Source organism: Episyrphus balteatus, chromosome 4 (assembly GCF_945859705.1).
Source record: "Episyrphus balteatus chromosome 4, idEpiBalt1.1, whole genome shotgun sequence".
In the NCBI taxonomy this organism is placed as follows: Eukaryota; Metazoa; Arthropoda; class Insecta; order Diptera; family Syrphidae; genus Episyrphus; species Episyrphus balteatus.
The window spans coordinates 41,871,613-41,896,784 of record NC_079137.1 but is presented as its reverse complement, the minus strand read 5'-3'; the positions used below and the strand labels follow the sequence as shown (position 1 = coordinate 41,896,784).

General features: G+C 32.8%; 6 protein-coding genes across 7 annotated transcripts in view; 3 read left to right on the top strand and 3 right to left on the bottom strand.

The window, feature by feature from the left end:
* The first annotated feature begins 1,039 nt into the window (after nt 1-1,039).
* Nucleotides 1,040-10,238, top strand: LOC129918297 (transmembrane protein 234 homolog). Of its 2 annotated transcripts, none has more exons than XM_055998763.1 (5): nt 1,040-1,178; nt 1,239-1,541; nt 5,867-5,899; nt 9,787-9,947; nt 10,136-10,238. In XM_055998763.1, the coding sequence occupies exons 1-4, from the start codon at nt 1,163-1,165 to the stop codon at nt 9,900-9,902; spliced, it is 468 nt and encodes a 155-aa protein (XP_055854738.1). In that variant the 5' UTR covers nt 1,040-1,162; the 3' UTR covers nt 9,903-9,947; nt 10,136-10,238. The 2 variants fall into 2 exon arrangements, with proteins under 2 accessions (XP_055854738.1, XP_055854737.1); XM_055998762.1 differs by having other exon boundaries at nt 1,050-1,178; nt 9,787-9,902.
* Nucleotides 5,941-7,510, bottom strand: LOC129918293 (uroporphyrinogen decarboxylase). The gene is made up of 4 exons (XM_055998756.1): nt 7,397-7,510; nt 6,780-7,223; nt 6,249-6,716; nt 5,941-6,192 (listed from the first exon to the last, which is right to left on the bottom strand). The coding sequence occupies exons 1-4, from the start codon at nt 7,409-7,411 to the stop codon at nt 6,049-6,051; spliced, it is 1,071 nt and encodes a 356-aa protein (XP_055854731.1). The 5' UTR covers nt 7,412-7,510; the 3' UTR covers nt 5,941-6,048.
* Nucleotides 10,175-10,693, top strand: LOC129918298 (60S ribosomal protein L31). The gene is made up of 2 exons (XM_055998764.1): nt 10,175-10,398; nt 10,463-10,693. The coding sequence occupies exons 1-2, from the start codon at nt 10,175-10,177 to the stop codon at nt 10,611-10,613; spliced, it is 375 nt and encodes a 124-aa protein (XP_055854739.1). The 3' UTR covers nt 10,614-10,693.
* LOC129918300 (uncharacterized) overlaps nt 10,671-25,172 on the bottom strand; it is a 31,565-nt gene continuing 17,063 nt past the window's right edge. The window contains exons 14-15 of the mRNA XM_055998766.1: nt 11,303-11,619; nt 10,671-11,244 (exon numbers count right to left, since the gene is read on the bottom strand). Of these exons, the coding sequence (XP_055854741.1) occupies nt 10,720-11,244; nt 11,303-11,619 (842 nt within the window). The 3' untranslated portion in view covers nt 10,671-10,719. The remainder of the gene's footprint in view (nt 11,245-11,302; nt 11,620-25,172) is intronic.
* On the bottom strand, nt 13,450-14,631 carry LOC129918294 (putative N(4)-(beta-N-acetylglucosaminyl)-L-asparaginase GE19290). The gene has a single exon (XM_055998757.1). It carries the CDS (start codon nt 14,473-14,475, stop codon nt 13,453-13,455), a length of 1,023 nt encoding a protein of 340 aa, XP_055854732.1. The 5' UTR covers nt 14,476-14,631; the 3' UTR covers nt 13,450-13,452.
* LOC129918290 (myb-like protein V) lies at nt 19,368-24,893 on the top strand. Its single transcript, XM_055998752.1, has 3 exons — nt 19,368-19,555; nt 19,613-19,751; nt 23,709-24,893. The coding sequence occupies exons 1-3, from the start codon at nt 19,420-19,422 to the stop codon at nt 24,688-24,690; spliced, it is 1,257 nt and encodes a 418-aa protein (XP_055854727.1). The 5' UTR covers nt 19,368-19,419; the 3' UTR covers nt 24,691-24,893.

The window sequence follows — 25,172 nt, the reverse complement described above, 5'->3', positions numbered from 1 at the left end:
TAATCCCATATAAAATCTCAGCTGATCGAACACATGTTTTAACAAGCAAAAAAATCCAAAGGTATCCTAAAAATTTCTGAATTCTTGTGTATCTTATGGGAGATTTGAAGAACAGCTGATTCGTGTTCACAAACGTAGCGGATACTTATGTCGTTTTCTATTGACTTTTGAGATTTTTGTGTAAAATTCTCAGATTTTCCACTGCAAATTGAATATGAAATCTAGTTTTGTAATTGTGTGCGAAATCTGTGCGTATAAAAAAAATAAAACAACAACAAATGTTAAGACAAATGTCAAACAGAGGAGTGTGTGTGAAAGTGGGTGTGTTTGTATGCGTGAATCTTGATAAAAATCCAGAATCAGATTCTTGAATCTCAGATTCATTTTTTTGTCATTTTTTTGAATCTCAAGACGCAAATAGATCATGAAATCTGAGATTTGTCCACTATTTCCCTTCTTCACCCCCCCTTTCAGCTGTCAAATTCACAAATCTCATTCTGAGATTCGTCAATAGAAAACGACATTAGGTATCTTGGATAGGGTATCTGTGCGTACGTGAACGCACCCAATGAGATTTGTGAATTTGACAGCTGAAAGGGGGGGGGGGTGAAGAGGGGAAATAGTGGACAAATCTCAGATTTCATGATCTATTTGCGTCTTGAGATTCAAAAAAATGAATCTGAGATTCAAGAACCTGATTCTGGATTTTTATCAAGATTCACGCATACAAACACACGCACTTTCACACACACACCTCTGTTTGACATTTGTCTGAACATTTGTTGTTGTTTTATTTTTTTTATACGCACAGATTTCGCACACAATTACAAAACTAGATTTCATATTCTATTTGCAGTGGAAAATCTGAGAATTTTACACAAAAATCTCAAAAGTCAATAGAAAACGACATAAGATACACGAGAATCCAGAAATTTTTAGGATACCTTTGGATTTTTTTGCTTGTCAACACATGCTTACGATCACTTGAGATTTTATATGGGATTACAACAACACAAAGGTATCCGGATACCCTTGGATCGTAACGTGAACGCACCCATTGAACGCAGTAATGACATCTAACATTTCTTTCAAAACCGGTTTTTTGTTTTGGCCAAAACAAATTTCTCAAAAAATATTCTATTTTGTTTAAATTTTATTCAAAATGTTAACTTCAATTTGTAAGAATTCCTTCAATTAAAAAGAAACAAACCATAACTACCAAAACAATTTCCTTTCAGTATCCCTAATTGCTGTCGGCTTCCTCTGGGGTGCAACAAATCCATTCATTCGTAAAGGCTCCAATGGGATTCAAAACATCAACACCGGATCCAAAATTAAAAACATTATTCTCGAAATCAAATTGATTGGCTCCCGCCTAGGCTATTGGATACCATTCTTGTTAAATCAACTTGGCAGTGTTTTGTATGTCTACACTTTACAAAGTGCAAGCATTTCAGTTGCTGTTCCAATTGCAAATTCACTCAGTTTTGCATTTACAGCTGTTGTTGGTTATTTGCTAGGAGAGAAGATTCCTGGAAAAAGTAAACAGTAACAAAATCGTAGTCGAAAAGCAAAATTATTCTAAATCTACTTTTTACCGAAAATGAGATAATGATGCAGTTTTACTAATTTCAGGCAGGTACAGTGGTGGCAAAATAATTAGAAACGTTCTTATTTGTTTACAAAATGTTATTTTTTCTTACTATAAATACAAAATATTTAACAAATTTTTAGCAAACATGAGTGATGATACAATCCTTGTAACATTTTAGGAAAAAAATTTTAGAATTTATCCAACAAAAGAAAAATATTGCAAAAAATCTAAAATATAGTCCAATTTTGTGTGGAAATATAATTAGAAACACTGAGGAAAAATTACTAAGAAATATCCTGTTTTTGATTTTTAGCATTTACATTTGCCAAACTTGGTCAATTAATTAAACGTACAATTAATAAAAAGGACTATCACCAACTAATTTCTATTAGTTGGTTAATGTGGTTGCAGTCCTCGAAAAATGCCACATGTTCCAAAAAAATAATAAAACGTTATTAACAATATTCTTGACACACCAACCCCTTATATTTTAGAAAAAGAAGGTGCAATAAAGAGGAGATCCTTAGTAAAACATCAAGCTCTTCAAATACCTCTGTTAAAAAATAATTCTAATATTTTTTATTCATATTAAGAACATACAAACATTTTGAAAAAAAAGAGCGTGTTTCTAATTATTTTTCCACCACTGTAGGTGGCCATGGTACAGAGGAATAGGTAGTTGACTTCAGACTTTCAGAGCCAGCATCGTGGGTTCGAGCCCAACGGTCGGCTCAGTTGTTTTTCTAAATCGACAGATTAATTGAAGCCACCTGTGCGATAACACGAGACAATATTCAACGATGTCTGCTCCTCTGTACCAAGAAGTCCTATGTTATATGTTCTTTCTTTGTTTATATCTTCTATCTCTTTGTCATTGCCTGGTGTTGTCTCAGCTAATGGTCTCAGTGCTTGTTGGTGCGCAACAAGAGACTAATTTAGCGGAAAATGTAAATTCCTTTCGGGTGAAACTCACTATGTATATCATTTAAAATTCCGGGCGAAAAAAATATTCCGGGTGGAAAACATTACACGTGAAACCCCCGATAGGGCTGAACAATACTAATTTAAGGGTGCTCTTTCCGAATTTGAAAAGCGTTTTGTCGAAAAACATTCCTACAGCAGAAGCAGATAATTGGTACCTAGCCACTTTAGTCCAAGCGCCAAAATTTTCAGGCGAAATTCGTTCGAAATTGTTCAGAAACATTTTTTTTTTCTTAAAAGAACAACTTTATTCCTTGGCCTTAAGTATCTACTGCTAAGTACTTCTGGTTGTATTCAACTCCATTTCTTCTATAGAAAAAATGTCTGAATGGATTCAGAAGTACTAAAAGTACTTTGCTGAGCCCAAAGGAACACACCCAACAATTTTCCATAGTTTCAATGTAGAACATTCACATTCTATATCCATTTCAATTGAAGCTATACACATTCTACAATTTAAATTGAATTCGCAATTTGATCTATGAATATCTCCAATGACAATTTCAAAAAATTTTGTAGCTGGCAAACTAAATTCTCTCAATGTAAAGGAATTTCATGTGATTGCAAGGAAAATAAATCACTGCTCTGTCACTTGTTCTTTCTTTGTGTGTTCAACAGTTCAACTTCGTTTAATTTTGTTCATATTTTTTAAAACTTAATGAATTTTGTATGCGCTTGATAAACCTTAAAAATGAAGATATGTATACAAAATAAACCAAAAATAACGTTGGTTTTGATTAATATCTCGGAAACATTTTACGAATTCAATAACTTATAAACCGGTATAAGAAGGCAGCTGTCTTTATGTTTATGTCCTATATTCAGAAGATTTCAGTTTTCAATAAATATGCAATAAATATTATTTTTTTAATTTCATACATTAATATTCTGTTCCTCTGGGAGGTGGCAAAGTACTTAGTAGTTTACTAGCGATTTTCAATGGAACGCACTTTCAACGAATCCTATACAAATCGTATCTACTCGGAAAGAAGAGCATGAGTAGATGATAGTACTAGATTAATCAAAACATCTACTTTTAGTAGACTACCACCTCCAATGGAACAGGGCTAATGAGAATGACATCCTCAAATATAGTAGATTTAAACTTTCTCTTTCCAATACAAGGTCATAGTTCTTCTTCTTCATTTTTATTCTTGACTGTTCTAAGCCCCATATTTTGTTCTAAGCCCACTTTTTATTTAAGTGCGTACTTGTATAGGAATTGTTCTATTTCCAATTTTGGCTTTTCAGTTTTTAAAAATATTAAAAAATAGTATGTACCTATTTACTAATGAAGTAAATTTGTATGGATTACACTGACCAACAATTTTCAACTTTTTAACATTTTCCAGAAATATTAATATCTAATTTTATAGATTAGGATTCAGTTAGCTCAAAAATCATATTGGTTTCTTTCTAGCAGCTCTAGTTTTTGAAATATTTTATTTTTCATATTCAGTTTTCCTTATTTTGAGCGTTTGCCGTTTATTAGAATTTTCCAGAAAAATTTATATTCAACTTAATGTATTTAGGGTCAGTAAACCTAAAAATCACATTCATTTATTTCTAGGAGCTCTTTTTTTAAATATTTAAATTTTCACATTTTGGGGGTAATTTCTTACTAATTTCAAAGTTACCTAATGCATTTGGGTTCACTTAGCTTAAAAATCACACTGGTTGCTTTCTAGAAGCTCTAGTTTTTAAAATATTTTATTTTTCATACTTGGGGAGTGTTCATACTAATTTTTTAGTTTTCCTTATTTTGAGCGTTTACTAGAATTTTCCAGAAAAATATCAAGGGGCACGGTAGTGCCCAGCCAAGTTCTCTAGCAACTTTGGCACTACACCCTTATTTACAGGAAACAACTCAGGCCATTTTCGACCCCCCTCCACACCAAAGATGCTAGAAATTTCAAACTCGCTACATTTGTTGAGCTGGTCAAAACCAAACTCCTCATAAAATTTCAGCCTCTTAAGATGAGTAGTTTCTGAGATATAGGGCTTCAAAAATCGCAAAAACCGTAACTGTCTGACTCACTCACTGAGTCAAAATTATGGAGAAATTCCCGTTAACGTAGAAACTTGCAATTCTACACGGTGATAGGACTTGAGGTGTATACAAAGGGAAAAATCGAAAATTTGAGATTTTCAATTCAGGGGGCGTCGCAACCGCCCATTTTCGCTGAATTTTCATCAAATATAGAGATTTTCAATTCTACAGCCATACCTTACAAAAAGTAGTGAAATCACAACAAAAACATTACTGTTAAAAAAAAGAGCCAAGTTCTCCTATGTTGAAATTATGCTGGCACAAAAAGTACTGAGATGTAAAAGTGTACCAAGTTCTAAAGTTTGGGTCCAAATTCGTATCAATTAAATTTTGATTGTTTACTTGGCAATTTTTGAAATAACTTTAAAAATCGGTAATTAAAAGAAAAATTGTCAAGGGAGGAACAATCAAAATTTTATTGATACGAATTTGGACCCAAACTTTAGAACTTGGTACACTTTTACATCTCAGTACTTTTTGTGCCAGCATAATTTCAACATTGGAGAACTTGGCTCTTTTTTTTAACAGTAATGTTTTTGTTGTGATATATTCAACTTAATGTATCACATTTTGGGGGTAATTTCGTACTAATTTTAATGTTATGCTTATTTTAACTGTTTGTTAACATTTTCCATACAATTTTTGTAGAACCTAATGCATTTGGGTTCACTAAGCCTTAAAATCACACTGGTTGCTTTCTAGGAGCTCTAGTTTTTTTTTTAGATATTTTCATTTTTTACATTTTGGAGGTGATTTCATACTATTTTTCTTTGTATTTTATTATTACAAGCGTTGTTAAAGTTTTGGTGGAAAAATTTATTTCGAATGTATTGTATTTCGGTTCAGTAAGTAAATAAATAAATTAAAAAAAGTTAAAAAAAAATGTATGAATTTCTATGCCTTTTCATGTATGAATAATTAAAGAGCTAGAGCTGCTAAAAAAAACTAATGTTGTTTTCGGAATCAGACAGCACCCTAAATTTAGTAAGAAATGATAAACAACGGTCTAGAAAATGTTTGTTGGTTGGTCAGTGTTTATCAGCAGAAAAGAACAAACTTTATAAAAAAAAAACATAACTTGAATTACCGACGAACAAAAAAATCGCTTTAAATCAATTTTGAAATTTAAAAAATCGTCCCCTTAAAATTTGCTTTTTGTGATTTTGAACAATTTTGCTTTCCGCCGACGAAAAATGTAAAGCTACTTCCAGCAACAAATAACTTCGTTTTTTTTATTACAGATGTAATTATTGGAACGATGCTAGTGACTGCAGGTACTTCTATGATCATTTATGATAAATTAAAAATAGAAAGCTCCAAAGTAGATATTTATTCCCGATAGTTTTTGTTCATAACATTTTTGTATTTCTAAGAAATCCCAATTTAATAAAAAAAAAATACAATATAAGGCAGTCTGGTGTTCTTAAAGAGCATTGTGTACCGCGTCAACAAAAGTCTCCATACTGACTATTGGTGTCTTGGGGGTAATACCATGTCCAAGATTCGCAATATATCTTGTCTTTCCAAACTTCTTTACCATCTCTGTGGTTAGAGCACGAATCTCTTCCTAAAATTTTATATTAGATAAAAATATACTATTTTCAACCAAAATAAAATTCTTACCGGTGTCTTATACATATCCTCTGGCCATAAATTGCCCTGCAATGTTATATTTGGACCAACCTCCTTCCTCGCTTCGATAGGATCAACTGTCCAATCCAGACCAATCACATCATAGCCCAATTTAGATTGTTCTTTAAGTGAATGTCCAGCTCCTTTGGCAAACAAAACCATAGGAACAATAGGAATTCCTTGACTATCAAGCCTCTCAACCAGATCATCACGAATCTGTTTTATATAAGGCACTGCAATGTCGAGGAATGTTTCTTTTGGCAGATGTTCAGCGCTAGATTCGAAAACCTGAAGCATCTGAGCACCAGCTTTAACTTGCATTTCCAAGTAATCTACAATTCCATTTGTAAGCATGGAAAGGAGTTTCTTGGAATCTTCTGGATGATTCTCTAGCCATGATTTGGCTTTGGACATAGTTTTGCTGCCACCACCTTCGATCATGTAACCCATTAGGGTCCACTGGAAGTTGAAAAAATAAACCATGAATCGGTCTTATAAGAAATTGAAAAGATAAATTCATACTGGTGCTCCAGTGAATCCAATTAGAGGAACTTTGCCATCGAGTTTATGCCTCATCATTGTGATGGCATCACCGACATAAGTCAATCGGCTAACAGCTCCATCGGGAGTCAATTTAGCCAAATCGGCAGGTGTGTCTAAAGGTTGAGGAAAAACTGGACCAACTCCAGGATGCATTTCAACAGTCATTCCAAATGCCTGAGGTATGACCAGAATATCTGAAAAGATTATGGATGCATCAAGATCGAATCGACGCAAAGGTTGCATAGTAACTTCACAGGCTATTTCTGGAGTCTGGCAGACTTCAAAGAAGTCATGCTCTTTGCGGACTTCTTGAAATTCTGGCAAATAACGACCGGCTTGTCGCATAACCCAAACAGGAACTCGGTCCACGGGTTCACCGCGAGCTGCTCTGAGAACATTATCGTTCTTAAGAGGTGGAAAGTTCTAGAAAGCCCAAAAAAAAAGAAGTGACAATCGATTTCATAGATTGATTTGGTATTGCATTATCCAATCAATTTGGAAAAAAGTTTATCGAATGGTTGGTAAATGGTGAAATGTGATTAAACGAATGAACGGAGGGGTTTATTGTGATGTAAGGTTTTAAACAAAATACCTACCGTTGTGTCTTTCATATTTTTTGAATTTGTATCTATTAAAATGAAGAAATAGAAATATAAAAATAAAATGCACGGAGCCAGAATTTTAATTGGAAAATTAATGCAGCTCAGGAATTTTTTCGGAGGAAGAAGTATTTTTTTGCTACTTCTTTTCAAGACGACCCCGATGACATTTGTTGCCGGATGACATTTTGACATTTTGTTTTGTGCTCTCATTTGCATTTTGAATGCGTTCACAGGTTGAGAAAAGATTTCTGAAATTGGTGTGGAATTTTTTTTCAAGGTGTTGTTCACACGGCGACTGTTGATTTAATTGAAGCACTTGGGTCAAGAATTCCTGTCAAAATTCCTGCAGTCGCAACTCTAGGGAAAAATTGTAGAGTTTTCACTCATTTAAGCCTACTACGCTGCTGATGCGAAACGAAAAATGTTCAAGTCTACAAAGGTTGTGTTCCTTTGGGCTCAGCAAAGTACTTTTTAGTACTTCTGAATCCATTCAAAGACATTTTTTCTATAGAAGAAATGGAGTTGAACACAACCAGAAGTACTTAGCAGTAGATACTTAAGGCCAAAGGAACACAGCTAAAGTCGACAACGAAAATGCTAACAAAAAATATCATCGAGTATTCTGTCAAAGCAAAATAAAAGAATTCAAAACTAATTTAAAATAAAAAAAAAGCCAGAACTAAATGAATTGAAAGTGAAAAAACCGTCAACGCTGCTGTTGGAGTCAAGAAAAATGCATAGGACAATAAAAAGGAAGTGACCAATGAATGAAAACTCTCCAATTTTTCGCTATAGCTGCGTACTGAAAAACGAAAAGCTAAACGAAATTTTTCTCTCAAGATTTCGTTAACGAAATTTTGTATGGGAAATTTCGTTTCGCTTCAGCTGCGTACTAGGCTAGCTGAAATGTTAGTTGGGTGTTGAAGGTTTTCTCACTTAACGAAAGTTTTTTCACTGTTAAAGCCTGGTACGATGCTCGCGCTAAAAACGAAATTTTGTATGGAAAATTTCGTTTCGCTTCAGCTGCGTACTATGCTTAAACGTGGTAGAGCCCGACTAACAAATTTGCTCCTATAAAGCTTTACAGGTATTAATGTAGCTCCTGTAAAGCTTTATAGAAGGGATAATGTTTGTTGGGATAATACGCAGCTGAAGTGAAAGGAAAAATTTTTTAGTCTCCAAAATCGACAGCGAACATGTTAAAGTCTAGTATGCAGCGGAAGCGAAATCTTGAATGAAAACAATTTTTTGTTTGTTTTTGTTTTAAAGGCTTACCCAATACTAACATTTCAGCTTCGGTTAAGGTATTACAAAAGCTACATTTCAGCTTCTTTTAAACTTTTATTGGTTATTGGGCAGGGAAAAAGGAGAACGTTATACAAGTTTGACCCTCTATAAGAAGTTTAAACGAAGCTTTACCGAAGCTCTACAGAAGCTTTGAGATTTGACAGATAGCTTCGGAAGAGCTTGTATAGCTCTTTAATACATGTCTTATCGAAATTAAAAAAAACTACTACAAAAACAAAAAAGAATTCTTTTTTAACTGGTTTTTATTTGATTTTAATTCATGAATTTTATCTTTTGACCTGAAATTATATATATTATTATATTAGTTTTTAGTATATCTATTGATAATAATTTTAAAAGTAAATAATTTTTTTTACCACACCCAGGAATCGAACTTCGTACCTACTTGGTGGCAGTCCGCCACTCAATCCACTCGGCCATCCTAGAATATTCATTAATGAAATCAAAAACTTAATCATTTCAAATAGCAGAAATGTCAAAAGAAAATGTCTGAGCTAAATTATTCAATGTCAAAACCAAAAAGTGTCCGAGCTAGATTATTCAATATCAAAACCAAAAATCAAATACTAAACTTATTAATTTCTGTAAAGCTTGTATAAATTCATTAAGCAGGTTTTTCCGAAAAAAAAACTTTTTTTCGTTTAAGTTTCTTGAACAGTATTTAAACAACTTATTAGAAGTTGTTAAACAAGTTCGAACTTCTATAAGCAGTTAAATTCTGAAGCAGGCTCAATACAAGCTGTATAAAAAGTAGTACCTGCGAGATCTCAATTTACAGAAGCTGTTGTGCTAGTTGGGAAGTGCTGAACCTCAATTTTACCACCGAATTCAGAAGATAAAAGTTACAACTGGCCCTAAAAGCCAGTTTTCACTAGGCCCAAATGAGATAATTACGCAAATTATCTCATTACGAATGTCAAATTCTATAGAAAAAAAATTTAATTTGAAATCTGAACTGATTTCATTTGCGAAATATTCTCCTTTGGGGTCTACTGAAAAGGCTTGACAAAAATTTACTCAAACACAAAAAATTAATGATAACAATCATCAAAATTCACTGAACACATTCACTCCAGGGATGTCACACCCATCAATTCCACAAAAAATAGACAAAACTGAGCTACAAAAAATGCAGATGGCGCCCATTTTGACAGCCGTCAATTCTTTTACGTCAGGCTTTCATATCCGATAGGTTGGTTTTAATAATTTTTCTATAAAAAAATCCTTAAACATCCGTGTAATTATTGAAATTTCTATAAAAAATTTACCAAATTTAATTAATTTAAATACCATTCTAATGTTTTGTGTGAAAATTTCAATAACTTACATATACCTGCTATGAATAAAATTAAAATGAAAATTTCAGTACATGATAATGATTCTACCAATGATGTTTCTTCTTGTGTTTCTTCCCTTTTTCCACAGTTCTGTGTAGCTTTTTAGCAGCAACAACAATTATTAAAAATGGCAAAGACAAAAGTCGAAAAGAGAAACAAATCGGCAATCAATGAGGTTGTTACCCGCGAATGCACCATTCACTTGTCCAAGCGGGTGCACAATATTGGATTCAAGAAACGCGCTCCTCGTGCCATCAAGGAAATCCGCAAATTCGCTGAGAAGGAAATGGGTACCAATGATGTGAGAATTGACACCCGTTTGAACAAGCACATTTGGTCCAAGGGTATCAGGTATGTTCACAAACACACACACAATTTTAGGTGGCGGCAACTAATTCAAATTTCAATTTTACAGGAGTACACCTTTCCGTGTACGCGTCCGACTTGCCCGTCGCCGTAATGACGATGAAGACTCACCCAACAAATTGTTCACATTGGTCACCTACGTGCCAGTTGCCACATTCAAGGGTCTGCAAACAGAAAATGTTGAATCCAGCGATGATTAAGTTAAAACAACAAAAAATAGCGAGAGTGAAACATTTTTTATTAAAATAAACAAAAAATTTTAATTTTTACGCAAAGTAAACTATTGGATTTTTCGTGTTGTTGTTGTTATGTTTTGTGAAGAACAGCTTCGATTATTGTCATTTCGTTCTTTGACATCACAGCTATTAGATGTTGCCGGGAAGCTTTGAGATGAATCACACTGATGCTAGTTCCTGGTGAAATTGTTGATGAACCAACGATGGATTGGAAGCCTACAACACCTTTGTATTGATAAATGGCCAAAGGTTCATTGAAACTTTCGGTGAGTATGTTGAGGAGGATGTCTTTAGATTCGGGCAGGACGAGGAATTCAACTTGTAGTGGACTAACAACTTCGATTGTTTGCATTAGTTGGAATGGATTATTGTCGGTTGATTTGTATATATCGACAAGTCCATGATGGAAAGATTTGGGTTTGATTTTCGAACAAATTGCAATGAATTTGTCGGAATCTGTTGTTACAACAGCTGCGATTTGGGATGGAGTTACAGCTGGTATTTTTTGTTTGCATTTTTCTGGTTCATTGGGTTTCCAGATTTCCACTGAGTCATTGAGAAGAATTGCAATTAGGTTCTTTTCAAGTGAAGCAATCTATAAAAAATTATAAATTTTATTTATTTATTAATCTTTTTGAAAGATCTTGACCTACCTGAACGACTCCATTTTTCTTTATATCGTTTTTATGAACGAATTTGAGTCCTGTGTCGCCATGTTCTACACAGAATAATCCCAAAATTCCATCTGTTTCTTTGTTTGTAACTAAACAATGTTGATCATCAAGTTCTAATGCCTCAACTGAGGAATTTTTGTCATTGAAAACTCCCTCTAGGCCTTCTGTTTCCATTGACATGACATTCGGGTAGAAATTGTTTTCTAGTGACTTTTTGATGGAAACATATTGGGCATCTCCAAAAGCCACTCGGAAGATATCGATAAGAGCTTTTCTACGGGGGAGCCAGGAGAGATCTGTAATTATGAAAAATATATAGAAACTAGATTAGGTCAATGACCTTGTTGGTGTTGGTTGTCTATCGAAACTTCAAATAGTCTATACCTAGATTTCTCATAAAAAGGGAACGGATTTTCCTAACTCCGACCTTTTTTCTGCGTAATCGTAAGAAAGAGTTTATACAAACACGATTCATGTCCCCCTGATTACAAATGTTTTTAATTTTGCCTTTTTTACTCATCAGTGTCTTTTTAGTCTATTTTTGGCAATTTTGTATCTTTTTTAAGTATTTTGCTTTTTTTAAATCTTAATTTCTATATTACCATAATAGCTTGAAATTTCGTTCACTTCAGTTGAGATTATTTCGCTTTAAAAATTAAAATACGAGTTGAATACATCAGAAAAACAAAGTATAGGAAGATTAAGGGCGGAATTCATAGTCATCACTCAAGTTGAGAAATATCTTAACCAATCGCTCAATCGAATCCTTATTCATAGTCATCACTGGAGTCTATATTTTTCTCAAGTGAACGTCTGAGGAGGCTTTTTTACTTGAACGCTTAAGTTTTTTTCATTAAAACGCAAGAGTGTGATTGCGAGCGTTTGTTTTCTTGTATTAAACAATAAAAATTTGTACTAATTTTATACAAAAATAAATGAATGGCGAATATTTGTTTGAGTTTTACGAGTGGGACGACGAATTCAAATCAAATCGATGGCGAATTATTAAAAAAAATGTTTTTTTGATGACAGTTAGTTCAAATCAGTGAAATTTTCGAGTTTGAGAAAAAAATTTCCTTAAGACAAGATTTTTCTTTACTCAATTGAAAGCCCTGTTTTTAATTCCCTTCAGCGATTGCTTGAAATATTTCTCAACTTGCTGGAGTTAAGAAAAATCTTAACTCGAGTAACGACTATGGGTCATTTGCTGAATCGAAACTTGAATAATTTATGTTAAACATAAACTCAGCAAACAGGTCTAAGTTTCGATTCAGCAAACAGGTCTAAATTTCTTACATTTTTCTCAACCATTAAAATAAATTTTTGAATTTTGTCTGTCCTTAAAACACAAATTTTCGAAAGCTTGCAAAAATCAGATAGTTCTTAGAGACTGTAAATGTTCATACCTATTTACTTTTATTTTAATTTTTTTTTTCAAAGGACACCGATGGTTTAAGTGTTCCCCCTTTTTAAAGAATATCAACGAAAATAAATTATTATTAATTCACTACTGTTTTCAACCTACTTCAATCAGGGACTAAAAATAGTTGAACAAATAAATTCTGCAATTAATGGCGACATACACGGCTGTTCAATATTCGTTCGAATTTGGAAACGGAAGCGAAAATTGAATCCGTCGTATTAAAAACGGTTGTTCTGATTTCCATTCGACTTTTTTGTTATAGAATATTGTTTTCGAATTGTAGATCCATTCGATTTTCGAAACACCAATGAATCCGAAAAATGTGTTCGAATACGGAATTCGGAGCAGCTAAAATGGGGGAAAATATAATTTGAATGGAAATCAGAACAGTTGTGATAAACCCCAGACTTCCCGAAAACATTGAAGTGGATAATCTCGACAGTTTTAAATCGGGTTAACTTGTTTCTGTTCAAGCAGAGGTCTTTCAGCTCAATTATGGTGCTTCTTACAGACAATCGCAGCAGGCTGTTTCCTTAAGCTTTAAAACGTATTTGGTAGGTAGTTTAAGCTTTTTTTTTCTTTTTATTTAATAAATGCCTTTTTTGCCTTTTATTTGATTTTTTTTTGGCTTTTTTTTTTTGATTTTTTAGGACATAAAACCCCTTCCTGCTCATAAAAATATAAAAAATAAAACACATTTCTCTTCTCAACAGTCAATATATTCAATTTTTGCTTTGGTTTGATTGCCAAATGCCACAGAATATGGAAATTTATCAATCCCTGTGCAAGCAGCACCGATCTCCCCCAAACGATTAACTACAATCAGTCCCCCCATAAACTTTTCATGATGTTTCAATATCCTCTTGATTGCATTTTGGGCTGCTGTTGTTGTATCTTGTCCTGCTCGCAGATTCTCAACGGCAACAAATGATGGCAAAAATCTCATCATTATGTCACCGTCGCCAGTTGCGGCAGCAGCTCCAAATTCATTATCTGCATAGGCTCCAGCGCCGGGTATTGGTGAATCACCAACTCTTCCGGGGATCTTATGATTTGCTCCATTGGTTGATGTTCCAGCATAGATATGACCACTCGAATCGATAACAATCATTCCGATTGTATCGTGGTTTTTCGATCCGAATTCAAATTTCTCCTTGTCAATTTCTGACAGTGGATTATAATTCGGTGATGGTTTATATGGTCCACAAGAACTTTTAGGATCTGGATTAACATTGATCCAAAAATTAGGTTGACATCCATCGTGCCACCATTTTTGCCAGATTTCTTTCGATGCTGGCGTACTTAGTGATTCTTTTTTGAATCCCATTGTTTGAGCAAATTGTGTTGCCTGATCCCCAACCAACAATGTGTGTTGAGTATTTTCTAAAACATGTCTGGCAACTCTAGCAGCATGTTTAATATGTCGCAGTGCAGCAACTGCACCAATATTCATATTGGCACCATCCATAATCATGGCATCGAGTGTCGTTTCACCATGTTCATCGGGGCTACCTCCATAGCCGACAGTACCATCACATTGTAGTCGTTCACATGTACTACAACCCTCGACTAAAGCATCGAGTGCAGTTTTATGAGGTTGATGGAGTACTTTCCAAGCTTCATTGGCAGCATCAATAAATGCCCAAGTATTTATTACAATGGGAAGATTTGATGAAATGACTCCTTGGGAGAGTATGGTCAAAGTTAGTGCCACGAGGATGACAGTCATAATTTGCACTTTGGAATGCAAGATGGAATAAAATTGGTTCGATATTGATAGGTTTATTAAAAGTATTCAACTGATAAACGCAAAATTAAACGGGTTTTTGATTTTAGTTTGTATTTGTTTTTATCTGCATAATTTTTTGTAGAGGTGATAACAGATCCATAGGCTTTCAAACTTAAAAGTTCAGTGTTCACTGACGCTGTGCTGGACTGTTCTAGACAGAAAAGTACAGCTTTTTGCTGTTCATTGAGTTTTTTTCTGTGCTGAACTGTTCTAGTTTGCTGTTCATTTACAAAACTAGAACAGTTTAGAACAGGATTTTCTGTTCTTGCTTTTGAGTCAGATCAGGTTAGAACAGATTCGTGAGAAGTGTCAAAAGCAAAGCTGTCATTTTTTGTTTTTGTTTTGATTTAATTGTGCGAATATTTCTCGAGTGCTCGTGGTTTTTATAGCTAAAAACAGTTTTTAATTATATTTTTCTCAGTAAAAATACAAAAAAATAGAAAAATAAACGAGAAACGATAAACAAAAAAATCGTATAATCGTATAAAACAATTCGTTTTTTTATTTTGACAACTGACGTTTAAATGACTGTTCTAACTTGTTCTGACGTTTCTCACGAAACTGTGCTGTCCTGTCCTGTTCTGACCTAGAAAAATCCTCGTTGAACATACTTATAGTTGTGAACAGTTTGAATTCATGATACAACTACTAAAGATATGGCATTGCGCATGTTTGTTGTTGGTTTTCACACTTTTATGCGCCTCGCTGACGTCACTGAGTTGAGGCAAGTAGGTATTTTTGGCGGGATTTCACTCTAATTTCTGTTGTTATTGCTTTTAGTATTTACTTTAAGGTGACATTTTTATTGATGAAAACAACATCAAATTGCTTTAATCGACAAGAACAAACAATTTCTTAAAGGAGAATGGGCATTTTGGACGTTGAGCGGCCATCAATGAAATTGGTATCAAATGAAAGAATTATAACCTAGGAAAAACTTTTACTATGGACGTTTTGCTGTATTGCGTTTAGAATGCAAGATAATGCAGTATTAGTATTATTAATGCATTGTTTAATGTACGAAGGACAAATTGATTCATATTTTTATTTCGAACATAAAATATGATGCTCTGTCATTTTCCCTGAGTCTGAAGACATTAATCTTGAAAATACGACCAATACCACTCATAATATAAGATTTTTAAGACAACCACTCAAGATTTTGTTCGAAAGTTTTCAAACAATTCAAACTAACAAAAAATTAAACAACAAAACTCTCAAAATAGGCTTGAAATTGTTGTTTTAAAATGCTTATAGTTTGGGTTCTAGTGGTTGGATATTCAAGATAAAGGTCTTCAGACTCAGGGAAAATGACAGAGTATCATATTTTGCACTTAAAATACACAATTAAGTTATAACATTGAGGCAATATATACATATAAAGTGTTAAATGCAAAAATGCATTTTATCCGTTTTTGAAGTACGTCACAAGGATAAAACTTCTGCACAATATTAGTAAACCTTAATTACATCAAAAAATAACTAATTCATTCCTGGCCGCGTAACGTCCATATTCCATACAAACTTGCCCATTCTCCTTTAAAATCGATTTGTGAAAAAATAAATGTATATTAACATTTTAATATAAAAAAGAAAACTGCAAACCAAAATACAGACATGATTTGCTTTGAATTCCTATGCTGAAGGAGGAATGTCAAACTCTTTGAGAGTCTGTGACGTAGATGCGCAGAACGAAACAAAAATTATAAACGCGAGTGCGCTATCTGTTTAGTTGTATCATGGTTTTAATTGATAAAATGAAATTTTAAACGAATAGAGTGATACTATATCCATTAGTCGCTTTTCATTTCTTTTTTTTTTTAAGAAAAGTGCTAAAACACATATTTTTGTATTTTCGGCAAACCAGCCAACCAGCCTGCTGAAAGAAAAATTCTTCAAACTTCATAAGATTTCTTTAGGACTTAAAACAATTTTGTTTTCCGCCAGCAAATTGAAGTTGGTTTGGAATTTTTAAAACATTCAAAATCTAATTCATATGCGTTCAGATAAAAGTTAAAGCCTGGTACGCTGCTCGCGCTAAATTTTAGCTCTCATACAAATTATCGAAAAATTTTAGCCGAGCTAAAATGGATCCCATAAAAATTATCGATAACTTGTATGGTAATTTTATCTCGGCTAAAATTTAGCGCGAACAGCGTACCAGGCTTAAAAGAAGAAACAAAAATTCCAAAATTTAAGTGATTTTTGAAATAGCTGATCTTTGGTAAAAAGTGTGGCGTCGTAGACGGAGACATAAAAAAGCTAATTTAAAAGCCCGATTCTCTTGTGACAAGTGACTTTTGTGATTATTCCTTGTGAGGACTTTTGTGACTTGATATCATTTGAAAATGAAATCCAGTAAGAATCTAGTTACGCCATATTGGATTCTGAGTAGATGATCTTCTACCACAGTACACTTATAATAGAAGGTAGTATATTGCGCATGTTGTCAAACATACAAACAAAGCGGATAAAAAAGAGGAGCTGTCAAATTGCATGTCGAATGTACACACGTGTGTAATCAAAAAAATTTAAACAAGAGAGTTGACCAATAAGAATAACAGAAAAGTGACAGTTCCTATCCTTTGAGCTCCGATTTTGACAACCTGTGCGCACTTAAGGGGTTATATCTAGTTGTAAGTGCAAAAAAACCTTCTTTTTTGTAGATTTTTTGTGAGGAGACATTTAATTATATAAACACACAGAATACATATCCATATAGCAAATTTAATGTTTTAAAATAATTCACTGTGTATTTAAAAAAAATATTGGGTTCCGTTATTTTTGTAGTAGATCTGCTAGACGACCTCCAAAAAAAAGGTGTCTGGCGGTGAGCAAAATTTCTCCGAAACGGCTGGAGTAATCGGCTTGAAATTTTCTTAGATACTTTTGTCAGGTAATGAACGAAGGAAAAAGGTTTTCGACAGTAATTCGATTTTTTAAGCCACTTTAAAGTGTAAATTTTCGTGAAAAACAACGATTTTTTTCTTTGGGAAGCCGCCATTTTGTCAAAAATCAAAATTTTGAATATTCCTTCGTTCATTACCTGCATTCGTCTATCTTGAAAATGAATCTTTTGTTTTTTTTAATTTTAAGTGACTTGGATCAGAGATATCTTGCTCACCGCCAGACACCTTTTTTTTGGAGGTCGTCTAGCAGATCTAGTACAAAAATAACGGAACCCAATATGTTTTTAAATACACAGCGAATTCTTTTAATACATTTAATTTGCTATATGGATATGTATTCTTTACGTTTATATAATTAAATGCCTCTTCACAAAAAATCCACAAAAAAGAAGGTTTTTTTGCACTTACAACTAGATGTAACCCCTTAAATTACATTTATGTGTGTTCCATTGAAAATCACTAGTAAAGTCATCATAAGTAGTTTAACACCCACAATCTACAAAGAAAAGGACCTAAATTTAACTAGTAATAATTATCAGGGCTCGAATTCTCTTTTATTTTGATGAGATTAATTGGATTTTAAAGTCATACAAATATTTTATCACCAGTGATAAAAGTTACAGAACATGGGCACTGGTTATAGATTTATAGCCCTATTCTGACAAACCTTACAAAGTCACAAGAACCTCACAAGGTGAGCTGAATTTGATTTTGTGATCTGCTCTGAAGCAAAGCACAACTCATAAATTTGCAATTTTTTAGTAAGAAATTTGTGAGAAATAAAACCTCACAAAATCGAGTTATCGCATCAACTCATGAAATTCTCGGGACTTGTGAGGTATCAGTGAGGTTTGCCAGAATAAGGTTGTTAGGATTTTCAAATTATTGATCAGTTCAAATTGAACCATGATTATATTCAATTGACCAAATAAAAATGTTAACCCTTTCGAACCCAAGCTATGAAAATCGATACTAAAAAATGTTTTTTTCGGTATTATCGGGTCAAAAACATCACAACTAAGAAATATGAATAGCAAAAAGTTATTTTCCAAAATAATAAATAGCAAAACTAATGTGTTATTCTCATGTTCAATGTAAGTAACATGTACTGCCTATGACCACCAAAAAAAGTCGGAGAACTGAGAAAATAACTTTTTATGAAACTATAATGTATGCTACTTCTTCTAAGCAAAAAAAGAAAACACTTTCTGCATTAACATTTTTTATATCTTTTTTTCAAAATTATGACCATATTTAAAAAAAAAATTTTTTGCAAAAAAAAAAAATAAAATGTGAATTTCAGTCCCTTTTTCTATAGAAAAAAAATTAAAGGTATGATATTACACTAACTTTTTGTAATAATCCAGTAACTAGGCATTATTATCTTTCAATTAAGCCATCAAAACCTAAAAAATTGTTTAATTTAATATTTTTTACGAATTTTTAAAAAAATGTTACATGAGAGTAACGCTGGGTCCGAAAGGGTTAAATAAAAAATGTTAAAATAAATCTATTTAGAATCACCCTATTCACAAATAAAGTTTGAGAATGCCTAGATCATCAAAGCACCAACAAAATTTAACGAAGCATTTGACACATTTCTTAACGAAAATAACCGCCAAACCGAGTGCATCTACTCAAAAACACACAAGTCAAAAAGAGACAAATATATTATTTTTTATCGAAAATTGCAATAAAAAAAAGCCAACACAAAGCAAAAATAGCACCACCAAACGAAAATCGCGCTCTATCTCCTTCTCTTCTCAACAAAAAAAAAAAATATAGAAAAATTTCAATATTCAATTTTGTGTGTGGTGTTTTCGCTTTTATGTATTTTTAATTTTCTACCGTTTTTGTGTCGTGTTATTTCACATAAAAACAAATAAATTGTATATTAAAATAATTAATAAATTTATATAAAATAATTAATAAATTTATATAAAATAATTATAAATAATCTAAACAAACCGCAAAAATGCCAATTCAATTGGATAAAATTTTAGCTGATATTGCCGAAGAAAAGCCATTGCATCCGCTAAGCGAAGCCGCGAAAATAAAAAAAGATCAAGATGAGGCTTGGATTAAAGTTGGGAAGAAAAACAAACTTTCTGGTGGGATTGGATTAAAAATTATAAACAAAATTAACGCTCTTCTATTTGCCATTGCAGCACACGAGGCCAAATCGATTTTTAAAGTTCTGCAAAAGAAATACGAACAAGAGAAGCTGAAGCCATCGAGTACATGGAAGCTGTTTCAACAAATGGAAGATATATGCAAAAAACAAGAAGAATGCAAACCAAAAATAGAGTGAGTTTCTTGAGTAATTATTTTTAACAACCATAATTGAGGCTTGTTGTTTATTTTAGACGTAGTTTAATAGGTTTTTATGGGAGAAACATCTTCGTCTTTAGAAATTTGTTTTTTTTTTTTTTTTTTTATTTTACCTAGTTTTTTTTTTTTTAATTTTCTAAGTTTAAGCAAGGTGCAGGCACCTTTTTGTAAAAAAAACAACTTATTTAGTAAAAAAAAATCAAAAGCATAATCTTCATTAACATCATCTGATAGCGTATACATTTTCAATTAAATGCGCATTCCAAATGAAACTGACCCACAAATAACTTTTTTTGTGGCATAGGCTCACACTCTTGACAAGTATGCTAAGAATCGCGCAAACTCCCCAAAGTATTTACGGGCCATTCTTTGGTTGATACACAACTGGTTTTCTATATCCCTTGATGAACCCGTTCTATGAGAATCGTAAACTCCAAAAAATGACTTTGCTTGTGTTGGAAGCTATAAGAAAATCACCTTTCTGATCGTGTTAACATGTCCTTGTTATATCTAGGCGTGAAAATAAGATATCAAGAAGAAATGACACGTTAGAACCAAGAAGGGAAAATTCAAGGAAGTAGTTAAACACTTGAATTTTCCTCAGCGATTTAAAATAAAGTAGCGTATGTACCTAACTAGGTTAACTACATCCATCTGTTTCGATGTAGGTAATAGTTTAAAATTTGTCACTCACATAAAGCGGAATTCAGAGTCGTCACTCAAGTAGACATTTTCTCAAGCACAAGCCTGAGATGAATTTTCTGAGTGCTTGCTCATGCATTTGATCTTTAAAATTTCCTCAGTTGGAATCTATGAGCTTAAAGTTATTAAACCGTAAGGGTTTCTTAACTTAAGGAGTAGCTGAAGTGGCCCAAACGCAAGACCAAAAATGTTCACTTGAGTAAAATTTTTACTTTAGTGACGATTGTGAATTCCGCTCATATAATCGTTGGAATTTCATTTTATCCTGATGTTTCAATCATCAGTTAGACTATTAAACGAATACTGCCATTTGTCATAATGTCAACATAAAAAAAAGATATTCCTAGGAATTGGCCCTTAGTCGGGGATTTTTTGATTTTGCAAAAAATTTTTAAGTGCTGCATTTATTTATTTTTTTTTTCATGGTATTTCCCACAGAGGTTTACTATATTCAAACTTGTGGATTCTTTACAATTTATTAGTTTTACATTGTTGCGGTAGGCCTCAATTAAAAAAAAAAAAATATGTCGTCTAGTCTGTTGGAGTTCTAGCTCATTAATTAAATCGATACTAGGTATATCGATCATTTTCCATTTTGGGTACTAAAGATCACTGTAAAAGTGTATAAATGTGTTGTTGTCGTTTTTTTATTTTGAGATAAAATAAACACGACAAAAACCTTGGAACCATAAATACTTAAGTACCAAGCCAAGCTAGCCAAAACGGGAACTTAGATTTAAAACGAAAACAGGCTCAATTCTTTCCGAATGAAGGATGTATCCAAAATTAATGTTATGATAAAATAGTTTTTACGAAACGTTTTCTACATACTTGAGCAGTCTTTGGTCCAAAAGACATACATGCGAATTGCATTATTTTATCATCTATTTTTATAAATGACGTTGTTTCGGAATTGAAATGTACCTACATCTTTTTCTTGTTCAAAGAGGTTTGTTCTTTTCCAAATTGTTCTGATTCCGGTTAAATTACACGTTCGAGAAAAGTTGTGAATAGAAGTTCCTGTTCCTGATTCAGAACTGAAAACTTTCAAATGTGAAGGTTGTTGATTTATGCTCAGACGTTTACCAAGAAAATTTTCTAAATTATACTCAAAGAACTATTTATCAACCTTTTAAGCAAAAATTGATTGCGGTAGTTCTCAATTTAAAAAAATCTGTCGTCTAGTCTGTTGCAGTTCTAGCTCACTAATTAAATAGGTACTAGGTATGTTTATCGGTCATTTTCCATTTTGGGTACTAACGGTCACTGTAAAAGTGTATGTTGTCGTTTTTTTTTATTTTGAGATAAAATAAACACGACGAAAACCTTGAAACCATAAATACTTAAGAAAAAGGTTCAAGGTTGAACAATTAATCAAATGACTTGTTCAAAATATGCACAATTGATTTTTCTTTATTATGCGTCAAAGTGCAATCGAATTTAATCTCTGTTATGTTCTAACAATTTTCGTGTTTTCTCTCTTAACCCTTTGTTGCCCGGAGCAATTTTTTTCTCAAAAAAATTAAAAAAACGTTGAAAAAACTTTAAATATTTCTTGAATATCGCGCCAGAAAAAATATATCCATTGCACTAGTAAATATCATTATATTAGTAAACTTCTGAGCTAGGTATTTGCTGATATATTTAATTGGGATAAAAAGTAAAAAAAATAAAGTTTAAAAGGTGGTTTCTTATTGTAACCACCGGAAAACAAAGGGTTAACTTTGGATGACAATCAGAAATTTATGCATACAGCTTTTCAATTCCGCTAAACTATAGGGAATCACTGAAAGAATATTTTATGTAAAGAAAATGTTTAATTGAACAATTAAATATTGGTAATAATGTTCCATCGAGCCCGAACGGCTTGTGGAGGCTTTGTCAACTCCTCGCAGGGTGCAGAACCCCTGAAAAAAATCTTTGTATTTTAGACGCCAGTTATAGCGATTAAGAAAATGCATTTTCCTTTCCTGATTGAAATAAACATGAAAAAATTTTCGTTTGCAGTGGAACAAGAGAAAATGAAACGAAGCAATAATCAAAGTAACTAGTGTTTTTTTTACGGGCTACGTAGTACGAAAAATGATGATCATTAATTAACAAAAAATACAAAATTGAAAATTAATGTAGATTCAGAATTTCGTCGGGACAAACCTTAACCCGATTTTCAAGAAATTAAATTTTGAATGTTGAGGTAACGGTTTTAACCGGCAGTTGAGTCATATTTTTGTATTCAGTGACAGAAAAAGTTGTAAGCTTTGGCGACGGTTATAACGATCAGGAAAAAAGAAACAGTATCAAATTGAATATTTTTTACTGATGCTCGTTTATAGCGATCAGGAAAACTTATGTCAGTTGATACATACAAAATGTATCTACTTTTTGTTTTCCTGATTTTAATGCACACGAAAAATTTGCATCAGGAAAACAAATAAATACAATTTAAACAAAATATAATTGTTTCATTAGAAATGTTCTTTTCGAAAAAAATCTTTGAGTCATTCATAATCGATTGGTATAGCATTTGTGTTTCAAATCGAATGAAAACATCACAAAATATCTATTTGAAATTGTTTCCTGATTCATTTTCCTGATTGCTTTAACCGGCGCCTTTGACTTGCATAAATTATTTGACACAAAAATGACAAAAAAACGTTATAACGATCAATTTCTCTACTAAGTCGTAGAATACACATTTCTGCTAAAAATGAATGTTGAATTTACAACAAAAAACTTTTGTTGCTCATTGAATGATAAGGTCATAAGGATAACACAGGCGCAAACAAATTTCTTCTGTAGTCTCCTAAATTGTGTAAATGTTAAATGGAGATACCACGTTTTGGGCCTGCTTATATCCCACATTACGTATGAGTAGCTTAATAGCTGAATATTCTATCTACCGTCCTTTTTTATTATCTACAAAGTTTTTTCTTGACTTTATTTCACTCTTGGTTCACATTTTCAATGTATAGTCATAATATAGCCTTAAAATACAAACAAGTGTGTGCAACCCAGCCGTGGTTTAGTTCTTATTTGGATTCACCTAAGTTCCCAAAAAAACTACCTATTTGAAAAAGTATCCCCCAAGCGATTTTTGTATATAAACAAATAATTCAGGTTATACTCCTTTCAGTTTGCTAATTATAGTTTTGCATCGTGTTTGAACAGACAATAAAAAAAACTCGTACACTACATCTTAACAAACAACATTTTTTCTTGTTTTACTAACAGAGAAGAAGAAGCCGAACAGGAAGATGAATCTATGGTGGAATTTCTTGAAGTTCGTGAAGAAGATGACGATTACGAAGAAGACAGCGACAACCAAGACAAATCTATGAAAAGCAACAATCACAGCCCAACAACATCACCAGATAAAGAAACTCCCAATACTGTAGAAGCTAAGCCAGAGCTCAAAGTTCTTAACTCCAATTTAATGGTGACACAGGCCTCAACTGCAGTTAAGCCGGAATACAATCAACCACAACAAAAACAAACACCTATTTCAAAAGCTCTTCAAGCCAAAGGCATAAGTGTTCGAAAGACAAATTTGGGACAACCCATGAAACAGACAACCCTAACTAAAATGACAAGAGGCCCAGGATCTGAGAATGCCCGCTCAATGTTGCTGCCTGATTCAATTAAACGCAAATTGCAGAATGTTGATATGCAACGTGAAGAAGCAACACCTAACAAGAAAATGAACATCGCATCATCACAAACATCAACTGCACCAATTGCACAGATTCCGGAAGTAGAAATAAAAAAGGAGAATATAGAAGATATGGAAACAATAATTACCCCAACAGTTACGTCCGGAACGGGAATTAATGTCATAACGATTCCATCAAATAACCAAACGATTTCGAGTGAATTATCTAATGGCATGACAACACTCAAATCGAATGGCTTTAATACACAATTGGAAGATTTAGATTTCCAAAAAGACATCATTTTTGAAAATAATCCATCAAGTAGCTCCAAAGCAATCGGACATACAACCGCTCCTGGAGAGATAATAAATATTGGCAATTTCGATAATCAGCTTCCACCGACATTTTTCAAAAATCTCTGCAATTCAAATAGACACGAAGCTCTTGGTTTGTATGTTGCTAATGTTATGAATCGCGTTACTGGTAAAACAGCCGCTAAATTAGAAATAAATATCCTGAAAGCCATCATAGAAGCACAGTCGGACGAAATGGCGCGACTATAGATTTAAAATACTGACGAGAGTGTATCTATATAATCTAAACATTGTATTGACGAAATTGTCTAAATTATATTTAAATTTTTATATCAAATGTTTTTAATCAAGAAATTGATTAAAATTAAGAAAAAGCAAAAGCTCATGTTGTTGTATGTGTTTGGTATTGTTTTTCGAAGTTTAAATATATTCAGCTTTTAAGTTTAAACACATTTAGGTCCAATTTATTCACTCTCCATTATATTTAAAGTCTCCATTAAAAATTATAAATCTGTCAAATCGCATACAAATTTTAAAATTTCCCTTTTTTAATGGCGACTTTAAATTTAATGGAGTGTGAATAAATTGGACCTTAAATTCGATCACTTATTCATCATTGTTCATTTTTTACAGTTTTCAATTTTTCATTATTTTTCTCTCTACAAAATAACAGAGTTTATATTTTTTAAACAAGAAGATATCTTTTCGTAATTAGTTGTATAAGATTGTGA

Bases quoted from the DNA above. Each gene is read 5' to 3' on its own strand.
- LOC129918293 (XM_055998756.1), bottom strand. The intron at 6,717-6,779 runs GTATGAATTTAT...TTCAACTTCCAG, and splicing joins TTGGATTCACTGGAGCACCA to TGGACCCTAATGGGTTACAT. The intron at 6,193-6,248 runs GTAAGAATTTTA...ATAAAATTTTAG, and splicing joins AGGATATGTATAAGACACCG to GAAGAGATTCGTGCTCTAAC.
- LOC129918290 (XM_055998752.1), top strand. From the start codon at position 19,420: ATGCCAATTCAATTGGATAAAATTTTAGCTGATATTGCCGAAGAAAAG. The intron at 19,556-19,612 runs GTGGGATTGGAT...TTGCCATTGCAG, and splicing joins GAAGAAAAACAAACTTTCTG to CACACGAGGCCAAATCGATT. The intron at 19,752-23,708 runs GTGAGTTTCTTG...TTTTACTAACAG, and splicing joins GAATGCAAACCAAAAATAGA to AGAAGAAGAAGCCGAACAGG.
- LOC129918297 (XM_055998763.1), top strand. The intron at 1,542-5,866 runs GTAAACAGTAAC...TTTTTATTACAG, and splicing joins AGAGAAGATTCCTGGAAAAA to ATGTAATTATTGGAACGATG. The intron at 5,900-9,786 runs GTACTTCTATGA...CATTCACTCCAG, and splicing joins AACGATGCTAGTGACTGCAG to GGATGTCACACCCATCAATT.
- LOC129918294 (XM_055998757.1), bottom strand. From the start codon at position 14,475: ATGACTGTCATCCTCGTGGCACTAACTTTGACCATACTCTCCCAAGGA.
- LOC129918298 (XM_055998764.1), top strand. From the start codon at position 10,175: ATGGCAAAGACAAAAGTCGAAAAGAGAAACAAATCGGCAATCAATGAG. The intron at 10,399-10,462 runs GTATGTTCACAA...TCAATTTTACAG, and splicing joins ATTTGGTCCAAGGGTATCAG to GAGTACACCTTTCCGTGTAC.